Source organism: Ruditapes philippinarum, unplaced genomic scaffold, assembly GCF_026571515.1.
Source record: "Ruditapes philippinarum isolate M1 unplaced genomic scaffold, ASM2657151v2 ctg624_1_1_1_1, whole genome shotgun sequence".
NCBI classification, from domain to species: Eukaryota; Metazoa; Mollusca; class Bivalvia; order Venerida; family Veneridae; genus Ruditapes; species Ruditapes philippinarum.
Window position 1 is genome coordinate 304111 of NW_026859768.1, and position 23122 is coordinate 327232.

At 31.7% G+C, this 23122-nt stretch overlaps 1 protein-coding gene across 35 annotated transcripts in view; it reads left to right on the plus strand.

The window, feature by feature from the left end:
• Window positions 1-19172, plus strand: part of LOC132757872 (uncharacterized) — an 87871-nt gene extending 68699 nt beyond the window's left edge. For 14 of the 35 annotated variants that reach the window (XM_060749323.1, XM_060749321.1, XM_060749328.1 and 11 more), the window contains 17 exons: window positions 373-441; window positions 1257-1301; window positions 1429-1591; window positions 3658-3758; window positions 4068-4212; window positions 5813-5877; window positions 6398-6469; window positions 7150-7245; window positions 7720-8133; window positions 10798-10899; window positions 12343-12399; window positions 12838-12906; window positions 13357-13422; window positions 14407-14619; window positions 15583-15820; window positions 16659-16755; window positions 17356-19172. In XM_060749323.1, the coding sequence (XP_060605306.1) occupies window positions 373-441; window positions 1257-1301; window positions 1429-1591; window positions 3658-3758; window positions 4068-4212; window positions 5813-5877; window positions 6398-6469; window positions 7150-7245; window positions 7720-8133; window positions 10798-10899; window positions 12343-12399; window positions 12838-12906; window positions 13357-13422; window positions 14407-14619; window positions 15583-15820; window positions 16659-16755; window positions 17356-17543 (2200 nt within the window). In that variant the 3' untranslated portion in view covers window positions 17544-19172. Of the gene's footprint in view, window positions 1-372; window positions 442-1256; window positions 1302-1428; window positions 1592-3657; window positions 3759-4067; window positions 4213-5812; window positions 5878-6397; window positions 6470-7149; window positions 7246-7719; window positions 8134-10797; window positions 10900-12342; window positions 12400-12837; window positions 12907-13356; window positions 13423-14406; window positions 14620-15582; window positions 15821-16303; window positions 16365-16658; window positions 16756-17355 lie in introns of all 35 variants that reach the window. The other 21 variants (XM_060749329.1, XM_060749331.1, XM_060749333.1 and 18 more) reach the window with 19 other exon arrangements.
• The last annotated feature ends 3950 nt before the right edge of the window (window positions 19173-23122 follow it).

Consider the following 23122-nt stretch of genomic DNA (forward strand, 5'->3'; position numbering starts at 1 on the left):
CACTTATGTTTCTAAACATTAATGGTTGCTCAGTTATATCTATATATATATATTATGTAATTTAGTGCGTAACACCCTGGTTTCCTTTTATTATATGTCAAGAAAAGACATTAATATATTGCATGGATTTTACACTGAGTGTTTGTAGTTGTATAAGAATGTTTCATTTCTCTGACGAATCATTATCATAAATGAATTTCAGTATCTCTTTAGAATATAATATGTATGAACCGCTTTAGAGAACTTATTATTTAGAATAAGAACAAGCTGCATACATAGCATATAAACATGATATTGCATTGTCATGTCATGCACTTGCGCAGGAGATCACTGAATAAAATCTGCATTGATTTATAAATAAATTGTTTACAGAGATAAACGGCATAGTCCTGCCCCAAAACGAGAAGATATAGTTGACCCTGATAAAGATGATCTTAACAGGTTCGAATATGTGTTGAGTGACTAGGAATTAAACGCTAAAGTGATATCAATTGATCTGACATCTATTGACATAAAACAGGACATAGCATATTGTAGTTTTATTTTAAACATATTTGTGATTTGACAGGCATTCTTATGGGCTAGAGTGTTTACTTTTTGTTCTGTTTGTACTCTGTGTTGATGTTTGGCAAATTTAGTTTCATCTATTTAAAAAAAGCAAAACTATAGATGTATGACTAAACTTCTGTGTTCATATCCTTCATCTATGTCTTGTATTTAACCACGCATCTCAAAGTATATTGCACTGTAGCTTCATTGTTTTATCTACATCACATTGTTTTATTTTTGTTGTTTTCGTGAAAAATGTTTTTGTGCAAGTTTACTTGTACATTTGAAAAGAAATTAATAAATATGATAGAGCCCTATATACAGTAACGTATTGTTCAGTCGGTGGCGACTAATTGTTTAATCGACAAAATGGTGTTGGGAAAGTGTGAACCAAATATAATGTAATATTAAAAATTAAGTATCTTTTATAAAGAGTAATGTTTTAAGTAGTGTAAATATGGAACTATTTTTCTCATGATGTAGTATCTGTCCTCCAAGTTACAATATTCGTATTTCATTGGTTAAATAACTTCTATGTAGCATTTTGTTGTTGTTGTTTTTTTTCTGCACGGGCATAATTTCTGATACAGTATAGAAAGGCGTTCAGTATTAATATTTTTAAATATCTAACAGTTTTCTACTTAAAATATTCTACTTACATGATATCAGATTCCCTTTTCACATTCACAGTTTCCTCTCATTTTCAGGTCTCAAGAGAAACAGCCAAAGTACTACATGCAAAATGGAGAATCGTAAGTCATTCCTAAAATTGATATGATTTAAACCTAATTTGGAAAATAAAATTATAGATTATAGAGAATACATTGAAACATAAAGAATGCAACATTTAACCGAGATCAATTTTTTGTGTTCTTGTAGGTTCAAAACTGGTTCAATTTATCGTGACCGAGAAGTTGCCAAACTTTTGCGTCTGGTTGAGCAAGAGCTCTCAAAGAACACGTATGCGATGGATTGGACTCGATGGCAAAACAGCTTCTATGAACGTGACAGAGACCATCGCGACACACTCTCTGCTGCTCAGGTATCATGTGTGAAACATTGTTGAGCAAACACCCTCCACTGCCCATCTTGTCATTAACATTATCAATCATCTACTGTTACATAACATTATTTTAAGTAAGGAATCTTATCTTTAATATTGTCGAGAACTAACTGCCACACGTCACTCTTTGTTGCTAAGGTATTTATCGTCATAAACATTGACGAACATTTACTGAAAACCTACACGTTTTGTTGCTTAGGTATTGTGTCGATCATTTCCTTTTACACTACTGCACTCTTTATCGCTAAGGTCTATTTTCTTTATTATTATCGAACAATTACTGCGACACTACATTTTTTTGTTATTAAGGTAGCTTGTCTTAAACACTGCTGCACTTCCCTCTCTGTTGCTAAGGTATTTTGTCTCAAACAATGTTGAATATTTAAAGCTTTACAGCACTTTCTTTTACTGAGGTGACTTTTGACTTTGACATTGTCGAGCAGTTACTGATGCATTACACACTTTGTCGCTAAGGTTAATTATCTTTAATTGTGTTGAACTTTAAATGATACCTGTCACTTTTTGTTCCTTAAGTATCTCGTTTTAAACTTGGATAGACTTCTAAGCTATTTCTTCTGGTACTTGCGTAAAAGCATTCTTTGACATATCAAAATTAACAGTTGAAAATGTTGTAAGAAAAAGTTTTCTTCTGTGAGACACATACGTTAAATGATATAGAGACTAATTCAGTTAAAACACTCTTCTGATAGGGTATTATTAAACATTTCACCCTTTAAGAAGTAAACTTAGAAATAATTTTTTAACATATTGTGTATATTTATTTATTTCAGTTATATTATAAGTTATAAAGATTTTTTGGCAGGTTATATGACCCTATATAAACGGTTGATTGTAAATATAACCCGAGCGTTTAGGCGAGGGTTATATTGCCAAACAACCGTTTAATATACGGTCATATAACTACCCAGGAATCATTTTATGAAGATTTACATACAGCAACTCCTGTTTTGAAAGATAAGCGAGAATTCTTAGAAAATTAGACGGCAGGCCGCCTATATTATTGGTTATAAAGATCCTTGACAGGTTATGTTTTATGCAAAAATAAACTCCCCAATGATATAAACGGTATGTTTACCTGCCAAGATAAAATATCACCCTCGCCTTACGGCTCGGGTGATATAAAATCTTAGCAGGTAATATATCCACATATATCACTCCAAAACCAAAATAACATATAATATAAACGGTTGATTGTAAATATAACCCGAGCCGCTAGGCGAGGGTTATATTGCAAACAACCGTTTATATACGGTCATATAACCTACCAGGAATATTTATGAAAAATTTACATACAGCAAACCTCCTGTTTTGAAAGAAAGCGAGATTTCTTAGAAAATTGACGGCAGCCGTCTATATTATTGGTTATAAAGATTCTTGACAGGTTATATGGCCCTATATAAACGGTTGTTTGTATATATAACCCGAGCCGCAATAATATATTCGGCCATATAACCTGTCAACAATCTTTATAACGAATTTATAATACTGCAAACTTCCCTTTTTATAGAAAAGAGATTTCATTATATCATTTTCTGTATATAAAACTATATAAACTTTACGATTATCCAATGAAAAGTGACGTTACAAACGTGCAGTATTATAATAAACAAAATATCTAGATAGCATTCGACAAGCATTTAGCATTTAGTTCGATGTCGTCTAAATAATGGTCAGAGTAATTTTTACTTACATAGTGCATTAAAATAAAGGATGATACTAATTTGTACCCAATCAAGGAAATTACATAAAAGTTACTGATGACAGTATTGCTATTCATGCTACCGTTCATCCACATAGCACCGGCTGCAGCAAAACTCAACATTCAAATGTAAAAGTTGATGAAAGAAAAGTACAGACAACCAAGATTGCTTTTCTGATTAAAACTTATATATTAAATATTACTGATTGCCGTTTATAGTCTGATATGCCGTTTATAGTCTGACACACCGTTTATATACAGACATGCTGTTCATTTTCTGACTTAGCGTTTCTATTCTAACATGTCGTTTATATTCTGTTTCTAGATTAAGGACATATGCTACGACCAAAAATTGCCTTTGTCTGACTCTGTTATTAACCAAATATTGAACCTGTGTGAGGACAACAATAGAGATGGCCAATACAGGTAACAAAAAAAAATTTAGTAGTATAAAAAATGTTGTATAATGTTTAAAGCAAATAAACTGTGTTGTATTGTTTATGGATTAAACTAGTTTTGATAATGTTTTGGGAAAAAGAATTATAATTATTTAAACAATTAGTTTTATCTATAAAATAGAATATTACATTCATCCTTGATAGACATGCTAGCCTTAAGTTTAACCAGTTAAATATATATATATGTTATGTTCAAACTTTTTTAAATTTTAAATTAACGCATATTTTTCAAACAGAAATACCATATGCATATACTTACTTTGTCTTTCCATTACAGATGGCACTCCTTTTTGGAGTTTTTGCAACGTGTGCGTCCATCAAATACCGGTCTACCGATTCCAGTAAGTAAACGTCCCCTGGAATACGCCAAACATTATCCCGAACCCGTGCCAAACTGGCCTCGAACAGACGCCGATACTGAGGTCCGTTATAACACCAGAAGGTTATCTAGTGTGATCCGTGTGCTAGTGTTTCGCACTTAACACTTTTTATGTCAGCCTTTCACTTATCCTTGTTGTGTATGCAAATTAGATTACCTTAGGACTTTAAACTATATGTAACTATAAACAAGAATGTTGATAAAAAAAAGTCTGCATTGGCGTAGAGATAATGAAATTGTATGGACTAGAACGATTTAGGTATAAAATAAAATGATGACTTTCCAAAGATCAAATTAGTGTCGAGAAAGATGCATGCAATATTGTTCCGGTCACTTCTCTTTCCAAATCAGATCTCGTAAAAATCAATTAATAATATTACTGGTACGTTTTCTACCCTTAATGATTCGATTTGTGTTCTAAATTATACTGCCCTTTGGACACATTTAATAAATTTCGTTATTGTCTGTCTATTAATATCATACATACTTTTATTGACTTTTCTTTGTTGCTAGGTATGGTTAATATATCCTTACCAGATTCCCAATATCAGTTATAAAATGATCTTTTGTCATTTCAAATTTGTGATGTTTTAATTCAATTATTCTTCGTTTCTTCGTTCAATAACATTTGATCGTAATAAGAACGACACTTACAGTTTTTGTGACACCCATTATTTGTTTTGTTTACGTGTAACACAGTCCGAAGCATTATATTTTTGTAGAAGAATTAAGATATATGAAATTTTAGTTATTGTTATCATTAGTTTTTTTTACCAGTATATAGATGTAGTTAAACAGCCACAGTTTTTCTTACAATGGGTTTTGCATTAATTTCCCTGTTTTTTGGGACAATTTAACATTTTTACAAACATTGTGTAATTCAGAAAGCTAAAATTACGATATGATTGAACATAAAAAATATGTTTAATCTACCTGAATCGCACTTACCTTAATATATTATTATTAGGAAGAAGTAGACTTTAAAATAGTTGAATATGAATCTTACGTGTGTCTTTGTTTGAACTGAAACTGATTATCTTTTACTTGATGGTGAAATGGTGTAAAAGAGACAAATTATCATTGTGTATGTGTTTTGGTTTTTATTAGGGTCGGTGTTGGCGTTTGCAGTTTTTAATATATTTGTTTAAAAATATATTTCAAATATATATCAGATATTATATATGAGTTTATATGCAACATGTTCTGAAGAGAGCGTCTAAAGGGCCTAATGCCAAGAGTGATTTATATAAATATAATGAAGATTTTATAACAAAAATGTTACGAAGTCTTATGTTTGCGCAACTTATATTACAATTATTCTGTTTGAAAAAATGAAATTTCATGCAAGTATATAACAATCACCGAATCAATAGACATGATTACCACTGAGTTCCTAGATCAAATACACAAATCTGAAAAAGGGAAGATGGAACTTCCAAATATCATGAAAAATGCAGACTCGGTTTGACTGAGTCTGTTCTTGAGGGTTAATGGAAATTAACGTATTCCAGAACTTAAAACAATATAAGGATGGGCGAGTAGAAAATTGAATTATACTTTGATAAAATTAATGATATATTGCATGTTTTGATGCTAAATTTAATTTCCAGCAATTGTATGATCTTTTATTTGTTTTTTATTAGAGACGAGGAACGTCCCCACGACGAGATGTTTCACCACGAAGAGGGGAAAACAGACGTGATGACAGGTAGGTTACATTATACATGGATTAATTTGTAAGAATTCTGTTATATCTTAGTGTCTTATTTGAAGATTCGAAAACTGGCATCATTTCTAGGAAATATTACAGTCTAGCAGCCCCGTCTTAATATCCGAATAAATTAACCAGAAACTCCTAAACCCGATGACAACACGCTTTTCCACTAGAACATTTTAATTGAGTGACACTTATTTTCATTTATGACTTTTTTATTTGTTTTGTTTAATGATTAACACGCATGGTGTGAATGCACGAGCATCTAGTTGTGAAAATAAAACACTGCAATATAACCGTTTTAAAATACCACAGGTTTTGGCAGCAACATACATGTATTTATTAATAGGTCATAAATTCTCGTTTGATAATAAAACTGTAAAAAAAATAAACTCAAATATAACCTATATGCTCAATAAACACAGTCTTTACATGTAGTTACCAAGTCTGTTGGTTCAGAAAAAGGTTTTTATAAGCAATTTCAAACGATAAATATTTATTTCCATAACAAAAGTAGGGGTCAGACCCCAGTTCTGAAAGTTGCCACACCACGAGAAAGAATTGAAAAGAAACCGGAAGAAAATAGGTAAACTATTATATATGTGATGTTTCAAGTGTTGATTATGACTGGTGTATGTTAACCTTTAACCTGCTGAAACTGAAATTGATCAGCCTTTGTCACCATTTAATTAAGCCAGCACATCCGTGTAGTTGGACCAGTCTGTTGCTAGCTCAGTTTTTATTTTCAAATTAACCGATCAAAATTCATTAACAGGACAAGTCTATTTCAATATTTGTGCAGGTTTTGGGTTAAATGTTGTTGTGGTAGAAACCTTATTTAAATGATATACAAAGAAAATAAAAAGTGATGCATGTAATCGAAAATGCGCTTATATCTTTTATCCGATGATATGGTATTTTTTAATTTATTTTAATCACTTTTAGCTGTTGTATATGATGTACTACGTTATATTAAGTGATGTGTTTGTAAATTCATATTGTAATAAAAAAAGAATTGCTATGGTCTTTTCCTATGTGATCTACAACATTTCCAGAGTAAAAGTTGTTTTCTTTGCCTTGTTTTATACTTTGCATACACGTTGTAGTATACTTTCTTAAATAGTATATGATAAATCAATAGGATAATAGGTGCAAGAAGAAACAAATAACATGAAAACTTTGTCTAGGATTCAACTGTTACAAGACTGCTTAATCAATGTTGTACATGTTATATCAAGGAACTTGTAAAGCTCTTTTTCTCAACAGAGCAAACACACCAAAGACAGCTTACGCAAATCAAGGATTTAGCAGCACAAATCATAAAAGTGTCCAATTCTATGCGCCAAAATATAAGTATTTAATGTATGTTGAGAGCTTGGCAATCTCACTTCATGATTCATGCCATGGACCTTAATATCAACACTGTCAGCTCATTGTTCAAATAACATTTTCACAATTACCTACACTCTTGAAATCCTCATATTCATTATTTTAGGGTATCATATCAAATCTTTAACAAATCGACAATATTTTGTTATTGTTCTTTATAATATAGTCGTTAATATTTTAAAATTTTGTTATCTTTAAATACATGCCGGACAGGCTAGGTAAGAAAAGACATATACATATTTAAAAAACAACAATTTAAGTAAAAAAGTAGAATTTTCTGCTCATTTTTTGTGTAGCCTTATTCAAGAATAGAACTAAATTTACACCTGAAGATAAAATGAGGGAATAAAAACATAAACAAATAAGATATCATATTAAAGTTAGATTTTAACGATATCTTTATATTATCGAAACAACATCAAATAATTTAAAGGAATAACGTTTTAGGGAAGCTAGTTCTCCAGAAAGGTGTAGATCCCGTGAAAGAATATCACCTCAAGACAGGATATTGTATCATGATCGACCCACATTGCCAAAGCTTAGACTTAACTCGCCATCCCCCATTAATAAGAGTCCACCGCCAGCCAGTCCTAGGGAGCGAAACAAGCGTACAAGATACCACCATGATCTGAATCCCGCGAGAGACGACAGTGACGAACCATTTCAAAACTTTTACAAAAATGAATATGATAGGTTTACTACAAATGAAGATAATTATAAAGGCTGGCAAAGAGATGAAAAGGACAATTGGCGTGGGGACAAAGAAACGAAATGGCGTGGGTACGGTGGAGATAAATGGGCTGATAATTGGAACTATCGAGATAATAACATGAGGAGAATGTCCATTGCGGAAAGGCCAAGGTACTTCGACAGCATGCTCAGATAATAGTTGCAAGCTGATAAATATATTTTTGTCACTGCTTCTTGATATCTCTATATGCAGACTCGTGTGCACAACATTCATGTTTCTACTCTACCTCTAAAAAGTCTTATATCTCTTTCACTGAAAGAAAAGATTTCAGACTAAGTCAAGATGATCGCATAGATCCTCTATTTGATGTAAATAATTAAGTGTAATTTGATTCAACCATTTCGTCAATAATTCTTTACGTTTTATAATTGTTTATGTTATGTTAATATGTTAAAAAAACTTATTCACGTACATTTGTACATATTTAAAAAAAGAAATCATGTTTACTTCCGAAACTTATAAACTTTGCTTTAGCATTTAGAATTGAAACAAAGTTTATTTAAAATTTTAATACATAACTCTTAAAAAACATTTATTCAGTAGTCTGAAACGTTGCCTATACAATTGCTGAAATGTCTGTTATGTATCTTTTGATTTAACTTTTGATTAAAGACTGTTGCAGTAACAAGATCTACCTTACCTTTTTAGAACATACCATTTTCATATCACGCATCATTGAATTAAATTACAATTTAATTTTAAGCATATTTCATAATCTAGAAAATTTCAAGAAATATTAGATTTATTATTAGACATTTTTTTGAGAAATTATTATCATAAAACATTCCAAGTATATCCCATTTTAATCAGTCTGCTTATTTCAATGTTGATAATGTTATGCTACTCAACTTTTGCTAAGCACCATATGTTTGAGTGTGAATATTTTTTGGGATAATTGTATTAACGCAGTGCGGAAGATTAACTGTTTTATCAATTCAGCATGGCTCCAAGTTCCTGGATGATTCTGGGTTGCAGCTGACGAGCTGAAATTCTAACTTGCCGCTAATTTCACATGTGTTCTATTGGATTTAAGTCAGGTGAGCGAGTTGACCAGTCGATGCGCTCAATAGACTTCCTTTCTAGGAAGTCTTGGGCCACCCTGGCCCTATGGGGGCGAGCATTATCGTCCATAAGAATGATCGCCGACGGCTACAGCATACAACCTAACATGGTTGTCTAAGATGTCGCCTATGTATCGCTGACCTGCCAATGTGCCTCTTTGTATCACAACCAGGTTGGTTCGTCCATCCCAGCTTATGCCTCCCCACACCATAACTGACCCACCTCCGTAGCAGTCATGCTGAGCAATATTTGCAGCTTGAAACCGTTCACCTCGTATTCTCCAGACTCTAGCACACCTATCTGTGACGTCTAGGCAGAACTTGGACTCATCAGTAAACAGAGCGTGTCTCCAGTGTTGCATGGTCCACCGTGTATGCTCCATCATCCATTCCAAAAGGGCATGGCGATGTCGACGCGTCAAGGGGATACAATGTCTTCTCGAGCGCAAATTACGTTCATGCAGCCTTCTACGTACCTTCTTCGTAGAAACACGGACTATCGCAGCATTAGCAAGGTCATTTTGATGAGAGGTTACTGTCTTAAACTTTGCATGACATGCTTGAACGACCAAAAACCGATCCTGAGCTGGTGTTGTCACCATTTGCCGATCTCCAGCATGCCTCCTGGTGGGTATACCATGTAGCCGATTTCTCTCCCAGGCTCTGGTGATGACGGTGTGATGTACACCAAGCGCCGCACCAACCTGCCGGAAAGTGGTCCCCTGCTGCACCATCCCTACAGCCCTCCATAACTCTGCTTTTCTCAATTGCCGCCTTATGTTAGCATTCAGGTGAAAGAAAAGTAAGCCACTGAATGACAATAAGCCGCTTGTGTCGCCTATAACAATAAACCTTGGATTGTACGCCCCATCAAAAAATGAAATATTGGGGTGCATGCTTTCCATGCTACCTAGACGAGTTGTAACGGAACGGATAAGTCAACACGGATTCATGTCAGGGGACCATCTCAAAACATTGCTGAATCAGAATAAATAAATCTGTTTTATACTTGTGATACTTATGGTGCTTAGCAAAAGTTGAATAGTACATGTATATGATGTTGTAGTATTTCGTGCACTACGCTGTTGCTGCTGTTATTTTCGTGTTTAACATTTTGCTTGTGAAAATCAACAAATTAGTAATCGTGCAAATTACTAAACGGATACACGATTGTCGGATAATTATTAACATTTGTCATTTTTTCTGGCTTAGCAAATGTAGATTAATTTTAAAAACTCCACACTTATAGAAGATTAAGAAATGCACAAGAAATATATTTTTATAAGATTTTAATTTACACTAAGTATACGATAGAAGAATACAAAAATGTTTGTCATATAATTTAAAAATATGATCAGTCAATATTTATGAGTCATAGAAAAAGTTGCAAAATTCATAGTTGCATATATCTAACATCTGTTAGTTTTCTTTTTAAAATGATACAATATTTATTCCATAGATTAAAATAGACAAAAAAACATACCAATGTAATAATTCATATCAATAGTGTAAAAAATATTTATGACTTAGTTTTGCTAATTCAGATTGTAATGTTTATTTTATTTTTAAAGAATTAAAATTTTAAGGTATCTATAAATGCGTAAATTGGTGGAACGTTGAAATTATATTTAACAACTTGTGTCTAAAATAACAAATATTGCAATCACACTCGTTTATGAAATTTATTCATACATGTTATATGTAAAATTGAAGTGTTTATGAGCCAAGCTGGCAACAGAATGCACAGCAAAGATCCGTTTCGCCTCCGTATCCCAGAAGAGGACCGGACCGTGACACGTTTAGACGAGATGAGAGGTAACGCAAAAATCGTGCAGCTTATTATTCACTAACTACTAATAGTAGTGCATGTGCATGTATAATTGTAAATCAATCATAGATATATCATATTGTAGATAAATCAATACTCGTGTTCCCAATCTGTATGCTTTTTGTATGATAACTGGCAAAAAAGCCAAACTTGCTTGAAACTTAGCTAATAAGATATTCAGCTTAAATACATTTGTAAATAGACTGATAGAGTAGCATTATGTTCTGGTTTTGCTACCATTATGATGAAGTTCATTCTCAACAGTTGGAATCAATCCTATAATTCATTATACATCATAAAGCTTTGTTCAAAATGATTCACTGCTATAAGTCACATGACATACAGCTGAGCTAATATTAGATTTCAGATTTCTGCTAATGTTTGATATTTGGCAGTGTAGTCTCTTGATTTGTTATGAAATTTTAGCTTTGTAACATAAGGGAATATCAGACATATTTCATGGACTACCAATCATAACAATATAATTTGTGACGTATTCAATTTTAGACTGTTGTCATTTGGAAAAGTGAGACTTAAGTTAAATGAAGTGCTTGATCTAATTAAAATGAAGTTTCATAGAAGAAACAAAACTAGTTTCTTGTCAAACAAACATTTGTTTAGAGTCTTACGAAGTATTCATTTGAATATAATAGAAATAATCTTCTGTAGTTTAAAAAATGTGTCCTGTTTTAATGCATTACATGAAAGATTTTAAATGCATTATACAAAAAAATTGCCAATAAACAAATTGTTACAGCATAATATTGTTAAGTAAAATATTTAACCACTTACTAATGAAAAGTGACAAATTAAATTGTAACAGCGTATGAAGTATGCGAATGAACAGATTTTATGATTATTGTAAATCAAGTGAGACTCATTTACAATCACCAGGTCAGACTGTAGGCTGATATAATCTGACCTGGTTCGTTATTGTTGTTGGTACATGTACATCAATTCTGTTGTATTTTGACATTGAAATCTCTTCAAAAATTATAATGGACAGCTCAGAATTCAAAGCAGGTCAAATACATTACACAAATTCAACTGGTAAACGGTTTGGACGTTTAACTAACATTTTATTTAATATGTGAAAAGTTATGTGTGAAATTTGTCATTTAAGATCTTATTTGATAGTCATGCATAAATAGATATGTCATTTTATCATCTGTGAATCTATCTTATAATGCTTTTCCTTTTCCATTGTTCTTTGCTTGACTGTGATTTAACCTATGTTTTTCATCTGCCTTTAACAGACATATATCAACTTTATATTACTATGATTATAAACAGTTTCTTTGTTAAAACCTTATCCAATATATATTCATAAATATATATGTAGATATGGTAGTTTCTATTCTTACTAAAAATGTGTGTAGCAACGCGTACAGAATTAGATGTTATTATATCAGAATTCGTAAACATTTTAGACCGGAAGATTCGGCTTATGAACGCCATTGGAGGAAGTGGGCTTTTAAAAGTTACAGGTATACAGTGTAAACATTTCATGCTTATCTCTTTGATCTATTAAAACCAGTTAAATTGAGAGTTTATAATTTAAACGAAGCATTTAAGTATAGTTAATTCTTCATTTGTAATTACAGGAATGATCTTTTAAGTTCAGAGACCTTCAACAGAAGTATTTAGAAGTATAACAGTACAAAACTAGATAATAATAAAACACTAAAATTGAAGCTATTTCTGTTATCTGATTTGCTTTCGTTTAGGTAATACTTAATTAAGAATATTAAAACATCAACTAGAAAATTTGAAAATTTAAGGAATTTGTTTTGGAATTATTGCACTTAAATCACCTATACATTTTTTAATATGCGTTATCAAAAGTTGCTTTTTTTGTAACAAATATATACAATATTATTTCGTTTTTAATTGACAACCCACCCCATGCATCATATGATTTGTAGAGAACCTAGAGAGATACAACGACTTGGAAGTCGTAATGAGCGACCAAAATCGTACGCTGATCCACCGAGGTACTTAAATCACTTGTTACGATTAATTTTCATGTTCCTTCCCAATAAAAATGGCGAAAAATTATGAAATTAATTTTTAAACTGCAAACATGTCCGACATATTTCGGACGTGTACATGTTTGATTCTAATAAACACTGGACTGTGTTAATAAGGCACTTAAAGTATGTTATAATTTCACGTTCTTAAATACAGTTTTAATAAATAAAAATTCCCGATCTTTTTTGTGCAGTGAATCCAGGTTTGAAATGTGCATTTTTTTATTTTATAATAGTAACATTTGTCAACATTGAATGACACCGACGCATATTTGAATTATTTGTACCTTTTCATAATTCGTTTTAGATTTTTGTTTCCATATACCATTATTTGTCTAATTGATTTCTTATTCAAACACTTATTTCTGATAAGAAATAGTTGTGTAATTACAAGTTTGAAATGTTGTTTTCAAGGAAAACCTCAATCCCAATTCTTGAGGGAAAACGCAGACGACCATTTTCGTATAGAGAAGATATAAGGTATCAATTTGGGAAATGTAATTTACTGATCTAGAGTATTTTATTAAAGGTGAAGAGGTTCTTTTATTTATTTAAATACGAACAGATAATATTGTGGTAGTGGGACATGTAAAAAAGTAATGTGTCAGACATAATCTTTCATGTAGAAAATTCTTACAAAAAAAACATAGCATGCCGCTGCGTGTAACTGCAATAGTTTAATAGCATGGCTTTTTATCCCATTATTGATGCTAACGAATATCATTTGTTTCCGTAAAATGTTTTATTATTATAAGTTGTTTGTTGGTGTTATTTGGATTTTTAAAAAACATTTGGTACACACCTAATATATGACCTAATGGTATGCCTTGGTTAATTATACTATGTCACAGTGAATATAATATAATTTGTAAGAAACAAGAAGTACATAGTAAAACTTATCTTTCAGTTGACGTTTCCATTAAAAGTATTTTGCTGACATTAATATAAAATATTTGCTAATAATTCAGAAGTTCTACTTTGTTCATATTGCTATACATGTATTTGTAAATACTGATTAGGAATGATTTTTTACTTCTATAATAAGTGACTATTTTGAATTTCAATAAATATTAAATAGAAGTTTTATTATGCACATATTTCTTACATTTCAATGCTTGTAATGTTAGTACAAGATTTTTTCATTTTTCGAGGTACGTCATGTTTTGACGTTTCCTTCACCTTTATAACGTTACGTCATTGTTATGAGTATAATATTATACGTTACTGTCTGAAGATATGTATACAACATTGAAAGAGCTAACAGAATAAAAACACCTATAAAAAGTGATCGATGTTTATTTTCTGCATTTCCCATAATAATATATGAGTTTGAAATGAAGAAATGAATAAAAAACAGTCAAAGATGTAGTAATCGTTCGTAAAAAAAACGAAAAGGAAATCTTACAGAAGGAACAAATATAACTGAAAACGCGACTTTACAGCTTTATTAAACTGCCATTCCAGAGTTCAAGACCAGTCTTTCGGAAGACCTCAATCGCGTCTTCAAACCCCACTCCGAAGAACCCAAAGTCTTTCACCGGTCAGAAATATGTCCCCAGTAAGGGGGCAACCGAACCCTTATATATTCAGAGATACCTATGGTGCTCAAACATATAGGGAGTACACTAGTAACCGACAGCAATATCCGTACGAGAATATGAATGCTTACAACAATAGGTATTTCGGTGTTTCATGGTTTAGGGACAAGCAAAACTAATTCAAACCTAATGTTTCTTCGTCAAACTATGTGGCGTTATCGTATTAATTTTGATGATTTTCTTGTAGAATGAAGCTTTATGTTTAAGGTGGTATACGTGTATGTTTATCTATGCTTTTCAGGAGAAAATTTGTTTACCATTCCTATCTATATGTCGCGTGTATTCAAATTAATTGCATGTAATACAAAAAAATGTGTTTTCCTTGATTTAACAGTTAAGCATTATGTGAAATGTCAGTCTTAGTTTCTGTTTACAATGTAACAAGCTTTATATTTGTTTTTTAAATGTGTTTTGATTAATACTTTTGTCGATAATTGTGTTCAGAAAACAGATGTTTTAACTTAATACTATTAATACAAATGTAAATACGATTATTATCAAATCTTTGCGGGTATGTGTTTTTAAATACATCTGTAACATATTTTATGTAACAGTGGAAAATGACTTCTGTTGGTTTTCATTTGACCTTTAGAAATTAGATATTACTTCCAATTTGGTTACTAGCAACTGACACAATTTGCTTTACTCACTTTTGTAACACTATGATATTGGATTAACGATTTATGAAATCGTAATAGTTTTCATCCATAGATCATAATTTGGTATACAATTATATTAGGTTTTTTCTGTTCCTTTCATACAATATTACAGTATAATATTAATTTGAAAGTATATTTGTAGTAAAATATAACATTATCAATATGATAAGAGTATACAATCGTTGAAAACAGTAAATGTCAGATCTTTATTTAATTCTTTCTCCATCTGTTTAAAGTTTTAATCTTATAATGGTTAGTATTTATTTTGTATGATGAAATACATGTAAAAATGATATTCTGATACATAAAATTGTTTGCAACGTTTAAAAATATCAAATTTACCATCACATAACGTAAGATAGGTCATGGTTTTTTATTTTAAGATACAACGATCGTGACCGTGACGATTACCAGCGTGACGGCAGAAACTCTTACCGTGACGATTACCAGCAACGTGACGGTCGCAATTCTTACCGTGACGGTTACAGACAAGGTGACGGGTATAGATATGCGGGTGGCGGCGGTGGAGGTGGTCGAGGAGGTGAAGGACCACCTAGAGAACGGGAACAACAGATTATGCAGTTGTCACAACAGCTTCATGATCTGGAATCAAAATACGAGGTAAAACAATAAACAGAAATTTTTTCAACAGGTTGATAAGATTACCGAATTAATTGTCCTAAAAATCTTTACTAATTGTAAGGATGCATATAAAGCTAAATATTAATCATAGCAATGCTTTAATGTAGTTTCTATGTATATGTCAAACTATGATTACGCATCTTTCATTTGTTTCACGAGATTTGTGTTTATAGATTAGCTTTGTAGTAATGAAAAAATTTAAGCAATTACTTCCTTTTTGTGCTTAATTTGTGAGTTTGTAAAGAACTTTGCAATGGCATATGACAAATGTATGACTGTCATCATTTGTCATTTCTTACCTCCACTTATTCGTGTTGCATAATTTCATGATACATTCTTGTATGATACCACGAAGAAAGCAGAATGATTCGGAAGTGATAGCAAAAACAATTGTGAATGAATTGTCAAAATTACCCTATAGGTTTCAATATATTACATGCTAACGTAGATTTTGTATTGCAGCAAGTACCAGATTATTACGAGAAAGATTATTATAATGAAAGAGGATATCAATGATAAAACAGTGGGTAACATAGCACTTTGATAAATAATGGAGATATTGGTTGCACATAGTCATATATAAGCTGCTTACAAATCAAACGTTTAGACATCCTAAAACAACGTCATATATATTTTTCTTTCACAAACTTGTTTCATGGAGCATTCTGAAGCATAGATATTTGTTTAGTATTGTGTGTAGTGTCTAAGCGATAACTTGTAAGCAGATTTCAGGGAATAAAATACGAGAATGAGACAGCAGTTAACAGAAATAAAGGAATTTTGTATTTGATATCACTTTTTGGTTTGGCGATTATAGGTAACAAAAGAGGCAATTAGCAGTCGAGACAAACCGTGGTTGGACCGGTATCTGAAATTGGCACAGGCTTTGTATGACAGTGATATATCAAATAAAGGTATACTTTGAACTCAGTATATAAAAAGAGGCATGTGCTTTGATAATAAATTGTTTATCATGGCCAAAATTAGATATTTATTAACCTGAAATAATCTCAATAAAATGAGGGGTCCAAAATTGTTATTTATGAATTAAATAAAAACATTACATCACAGCATTGGTTGTAAATAATTTTGATTTAGAAAGTCTTATTATTAGGTTTAGTGAAATTTTTAAGGACAATCTAAATTTAATTTGCTGATATTTATATTCCAAATTAAAATATTGAAAATGTTATAAACATAAAGCAAGCTAAATTAAATCGGAAAACTCAAAATTACACATTACTGCATGGTGAGATGTTAGTGCTTATCAAACAGCAGCATATACATCAAAAGGATGTCTTTATTTTAAACAGTTAATGCAATGATAATCATCTCTATCGCCATTCTTTTCTCTTTTCTTCTTTTCTTTCTTTCTTTTTGCTACCCTAGTGAAAATGTGTGAAACAATCAAACAGATTTTTGGTTATACGTATATTAGTTTTATGGTTCGATGTCGCAACAAATTTCAAAGTTTATGCAAGTATATATAAACTATTTATATTTGTGTGTTACAGGCAGTCTCCCGAGGAAAGATGTGATGGCTATTGTTAACCAGTACAACAATGCCTTTAACTTGAAAATAGATATAGACCGTGCCAATATGCTGTCCATCTCTCCGGAAAATCTCGACAAGTCTGGCAACATCATTCTCCGTTCCTTCCTAGCCAATCTTTCTGCTGACAGAATATCCTACAAAGTGTAGACAAAAAGACAACGACCTGTAATACGTAGTGAACAAAGTTAACTGTTTATCTAGATTCATTTTTAGAACTTATACCGTATTCATTCAAGGAAACATAAAGAACTTTGATAATGAATAATGAAAAAAAAAACACTGAACAAGTCGCGAACAGATTTTCCTATGCAAATCATATTGTTATCTATAAACCATGATTCTATAAATGTTTTAGAATAATTTTGCAAGCCAAACCAAAGTGGCTTAGACAGTGACCAAGAAATAAAAAAAAATCATAAATATTCCTGTTAACATTAGAATGAAGATATTACTTGTTAACAATTGACAACAATCTCTTTTTTTCTGTTTGCTATATGATTAGTTTATTTCAGCTTCGTTAACCAAATGAATATATTTTATTATATACATTTGTAGTTATGAGCAAATTTAACAAAAAAATAAATATGTATGGTACTTCCATTCTACAAATATTGAAAAAAAATCCTGTCGTTCTTTTACTATGAACTTAAACCTGAAAAAAAAACATTTTCTTGTATCAACCTTTGGCTTCCGAATTTATTTACATTTTGTTTTAACTTAAACCAAAGGTTGCAAATATTGTAACCATTACCTGGTGCCATCAAACTTTAGAAACAGAATACATTGACATTTTTACAAATGTTATCAGTTTTCAGTTACAACAGAAAGCTACAATTTATGTTAGATAAGGCTGCATATCTTTGGGTCGATGTCTACGCAGCTGTTCTTCATATTTAATCAACCCTACGAGCATACATTACACTGCCTTTTGATACTTTTATATATCTGAAATAAATATATCTGAAATCATATATCTATTTTTAAATTGTTTGAACTTTAAGTCAGGTTTAACAAAATCTCCATTAAGATGTGATTTCTTTTAAATAAATTTCAGACAATTGAGCAATACGGTCATCTAAAACATTTTCGATTATCGGGCTTTTACTATGAAATATACGGTCATAAATGTTAAGCACTTTATCAAATTATATAATTATATAAAAATCTTGATAATGACACACGATTCTACATATACTATAATGATAATGTTATTAACATGTTATTATTTAGTCATTAAGCCTGTGATAGAATGTCCGTCCTCATCTTCTAATTGATATTTACATATAAATTTGTATTTTATTTATATATGTATTATTTTTTTGTATCATAAAAACCTGTGATATCATTGATGTATTTGTCCAAATCGTAGTAATTGATTGAGGAAGTCATGTGATAGGTCATTTTCATGTTCAATAGCACGTGATCTTTTCAGTTTAAATATTTCATAAGTTTAATCGGGAAAATATCGATTATTGTGGGTTTCTTTTTTTAACATAAGAATAAAATTTGTATTGTACTTTACTTAAAGCAACGCATGTGTTAATATTTATGTATACATATTTAACTGTGATATTTTTCCTCTCTAAGTTCATTACTTTAGAGTACATGTTTGGTTTCTCCTATTAATACAGGAAGGGCTATAGGTTTTAATTTATAAATTTTATATACGTATTGTCCCATCTTATCTTATTTATTTCATTGACAAATATCTTCTATATTAATGTGTATTTGTTTCATTTTTATGTGAAGTAATAACTAAATAAATGTAGTTTCTTATGCACAATTGTTTGTCTTGTTAATGTTAAGTTTAACCTTCGTGCAGTGAGTTGTTGATATGAAGAAAATATTTACATCACATAAGCACAGTTGCATTGTGTCATTTCTATTATTGTCATAAACAATGCAGTTTAAATGTAATGTATTTCCGGACTTTTAGGCTATGTCAAATCAAGGCTTGATTTGGTGAAATATATACACACAATATACTGTATTTATATTGTTGCGTTAATATACAATAGTGTTGTCATGTGTACAAACACAGTGATTATAATCAGTGGCTGATAAAGCAAAAATGACTTTTAGGATTATATGCACCTTGGAAATACATTTCCAATTTGATAGTGAACATGTACATCAAAATTAAAGAGAATATACCTTTTAGTTCTACCCATGACAAATATTAATTATGAAACAAATACAAAGGGCAGTAACTTAAAAAATTATTCAAAGTCTCTTTGTAGATTTTAGACATTTCAATTATCCTGTTTGTGATCTATCAATCTACAACACTGCTATACTTTTTTAGTTATGCCCAATACATAACAATTTAAGTATAACAATTAATTAAGGTAGTAACTCATTGGAGATGTCATCATCAGACCATACTGTTGAGAAGATTGCCGACGGCATCCTTTTTTGAGTATCAGTTAATGAATATCATTTAAAGCCTAGAATAATTAGAACCAGTCTACAAAAATTCTAATGCGCATGCTGGGCTTCAAAAAACGAATTTACTTAAACGAAAATTTAACATATCGGTAAAAGGATGAAATTGGAAAATATCTTTTACGTTACATTATTTAAACACTGTTTCAATTTGTATCTATTGATTCTTGTTTTCTGAATAGCGCTTTACTATTTCATGTTTAGTAAAATGGTAACAATAAACAATATAGCTATGATTAATATCACAAAGCAATTTTTTATGACCGAGTGAACCATGTACCAACATTTCCTGCTCCTTTAACTTCCGAGCACCTCGCCGATTACTCCTATTTGGAGCTTATCCGGAGACTGAAGGAAAGAGCTGATATATTACTTTTGTTCGACCAATCAGAAATTATTATTTTCCCGCAATTTGAACAATTAAACAAATCAAAACAAAGTCATTGTTTTAACATGTTTGTTACTAATTCCTAGGCAATGGTAGTAATCAAAGCATATTGTTTATCTAGAATCTTTTAGAACTTATACCGCATTCATTCAATAAAATATAAAAACCGTTGATAGTGAGTTATTAAAAAAGACACTGAACAAGTCGTTAAAAATCCTATTCAAATGATAGTGTTATCTACAAACCATTATTTTATACATGTTTTAGAATAATTTTACAAGTCAAACCAAGTTAGCATGACAGTAAACATGAAATTAGAAAGCTATTATTTCCAGCTGGGCTGTTAACATTAGAATGAAGGTATTACTATTATGATGTGTGATACTGATATGTACAATTTAAGCAAGTTTTGTGAATGTGTATCCAGCATATCTATAGAAAGTTGTTATAAATGTGTTTGTATTTCAAACTTCATCGTTGTCCAGTATCAGCATTTTCAAACTCCACCCAAGCTCCGTTTGTTAAACCATCATTTAGTTATCAATACATGTAGAAAGTCCTTATTTTTTATTGTTTATAAAAAATAATGAATTTAATTTATCTGAAAATCCCTACTTCTTATTTACCTATGCAAAGGGGCTGTACACATATTTCAAGACTTCTTGTCAAACAAACGACCATGCCACAATCATAATGTCACATCATGTCTGTTATATAACATAATTATAACTATCTGACTACCAACTGGTTGACAGGGGTGGGCCAACGATAATGATATTAAAACTATTGCCCCAGTCTTTTTGCATGTACACTTGACGACTCGTTTTATAGTTTATTTGGATTTTATGCCCATTTAAACTCCTTCTTTGTCATAACTAGGAGAGGAGGTTGGTCCATTTTACAAATTTACTGTAAACATTTCATTTTTATTGAATTGCGTCAAAGATATAAGCTTAAACTTATAGAGGTACATGGCTTGTCAGGTTCAGCGTCACACATAGCTTACAATTGTTGAATTCTGTTTAAGCCGGTGGTAGCTAGCTTGTACTTTCCGATACCGCCCTTCAACAGGCTGAAGCAAACCTGGGACTTACAATAACTAATTATGTCTTAAAGCAAACCGAGATAACAATTTTATTACACTTATCAGTCATAAATATACATTTAGGATTTACTTCCCTTTGTTTATTGTCGACGTAAAGCTAAAAGGCAAGCGTCTTTAACACCAAAACAGAACGCGTGCCTCAGTTTTACTTTTTGGACAGTTTTTCCTTACTTTTATAGCGATAGTGTTAGTTTACACGCGATTTCTTGACGCAGTCGTCTCAGTTCGTCTGCACAGAACGTTTCGTTTATGGTACGACCTTGCTCAAGATATTCAATCATGATTATCCCCTGACTATCCCAAAATATTGAAGCCATCATGTTCCCTGCTGATGACAATCTCTTGAATTTCTTCGAAGAGGGTGAGCCAGGGTGCTTCCACTGCATGCTGTTTTCTTTTATTCTGGATCGAAGTGATGGACCCATATTTCATTCTGAGTTACGATCCGGTTAATAAAATCAGGTTCATCCTTGTAGCGGGAGAAATGTCAAGCTTGGTCCGTTTCTGGTCGTCAGTCAATTGTCTGGGGACCCATCTAGCGGAAACCTATGACATGCCATAGACATCAGTCAAAATTGCCTTAACTGAACCAAAGCTTATACCCACTCTCCTAGCAATGCTTCGCAGGTCTAACCTTCTGTCGCACATGACCAGATCGTGCACAGCTCCGGCAGTTTCATTGTTGGTGGCGTCTTTTGTTCGCCCAGGCCGCTCATCATCTCCAATGCTCTCCCTGCCTCTTTTAAATTCAGCAGCCCATTTTTCACAGTGCTATAGGAAGGGGACTCTTTCCCAAGTTTTACCAAGAAGTCTTCATGGATTTCCTTGCGGAACATCCCTTCCTTACAGAGGTACTTAATGACGGCTCTGATTTCAACTTTCTCCAATTGGTCTAAATGACACACCCCTCTACTGATCTTTAATAAGATATTGGTATCGACGTATCGTGTGTAAATTAGAAGTATATCGGACCAAGAACTTTTTGAACATACCTCGTATAAACGTTATTCGGTAACACATGTTTAACTAATATACAAACTTTTACAGATGCCATGACGACATACGTTTATTGTTTGATAAAGTTTTAAATGAAGTAGTGTTAATAAGTTTCTTGTATTTAATGGGAAAATATCAGAGGGTGTATCACTATATTTGTGACTTAACGAGCTGTGGATTGGTACCACGCTGTCCCGGCCAGTTATAAGCGTTCATAGCATGCAATATTTGTCCTCGGAGACATAATTATTGCCCGAAAAAATACATCAGGTTGCCAGGGTAATAATTTATTTCAATTATGGACAGTATGGTGTATTTTTTGGTGTGTTTTTTTTACAAAACAATGTAGGCAGCATTTTAACGGCGGTGTAATTTTAATATAAATATACCAGAAAATACTAATTACAAGTATGCTTAATTTGCTTTACTTCTCCTAAATTGTTGCTTAATAGACAAGTATTTGTCTTTAATGCAATACTTACGTTACCAGAGAAATATTTGTGGCGAATTTCTTCTGAAAAAAAAAGAGGATTAATTGAAATTTAAGTAATAATTACAGGCCCATTAAGCCCTAAAAATCATATTTGTATATACATAGGAGTTAATATAATAAATGATAAAAGAAAACATAACCCGGGAAAGGAATGCTATCGTTCATAAAAATGCACCATCAAAGCAAGAATCATTATGTCCTCTCGCATATATGGATATATCAAATTAATAACCACGTTCCTTAGACTGCGTTGACAGAAACATGTAACATGTAAATAGACTGAATAGTTTTGCGGTGAT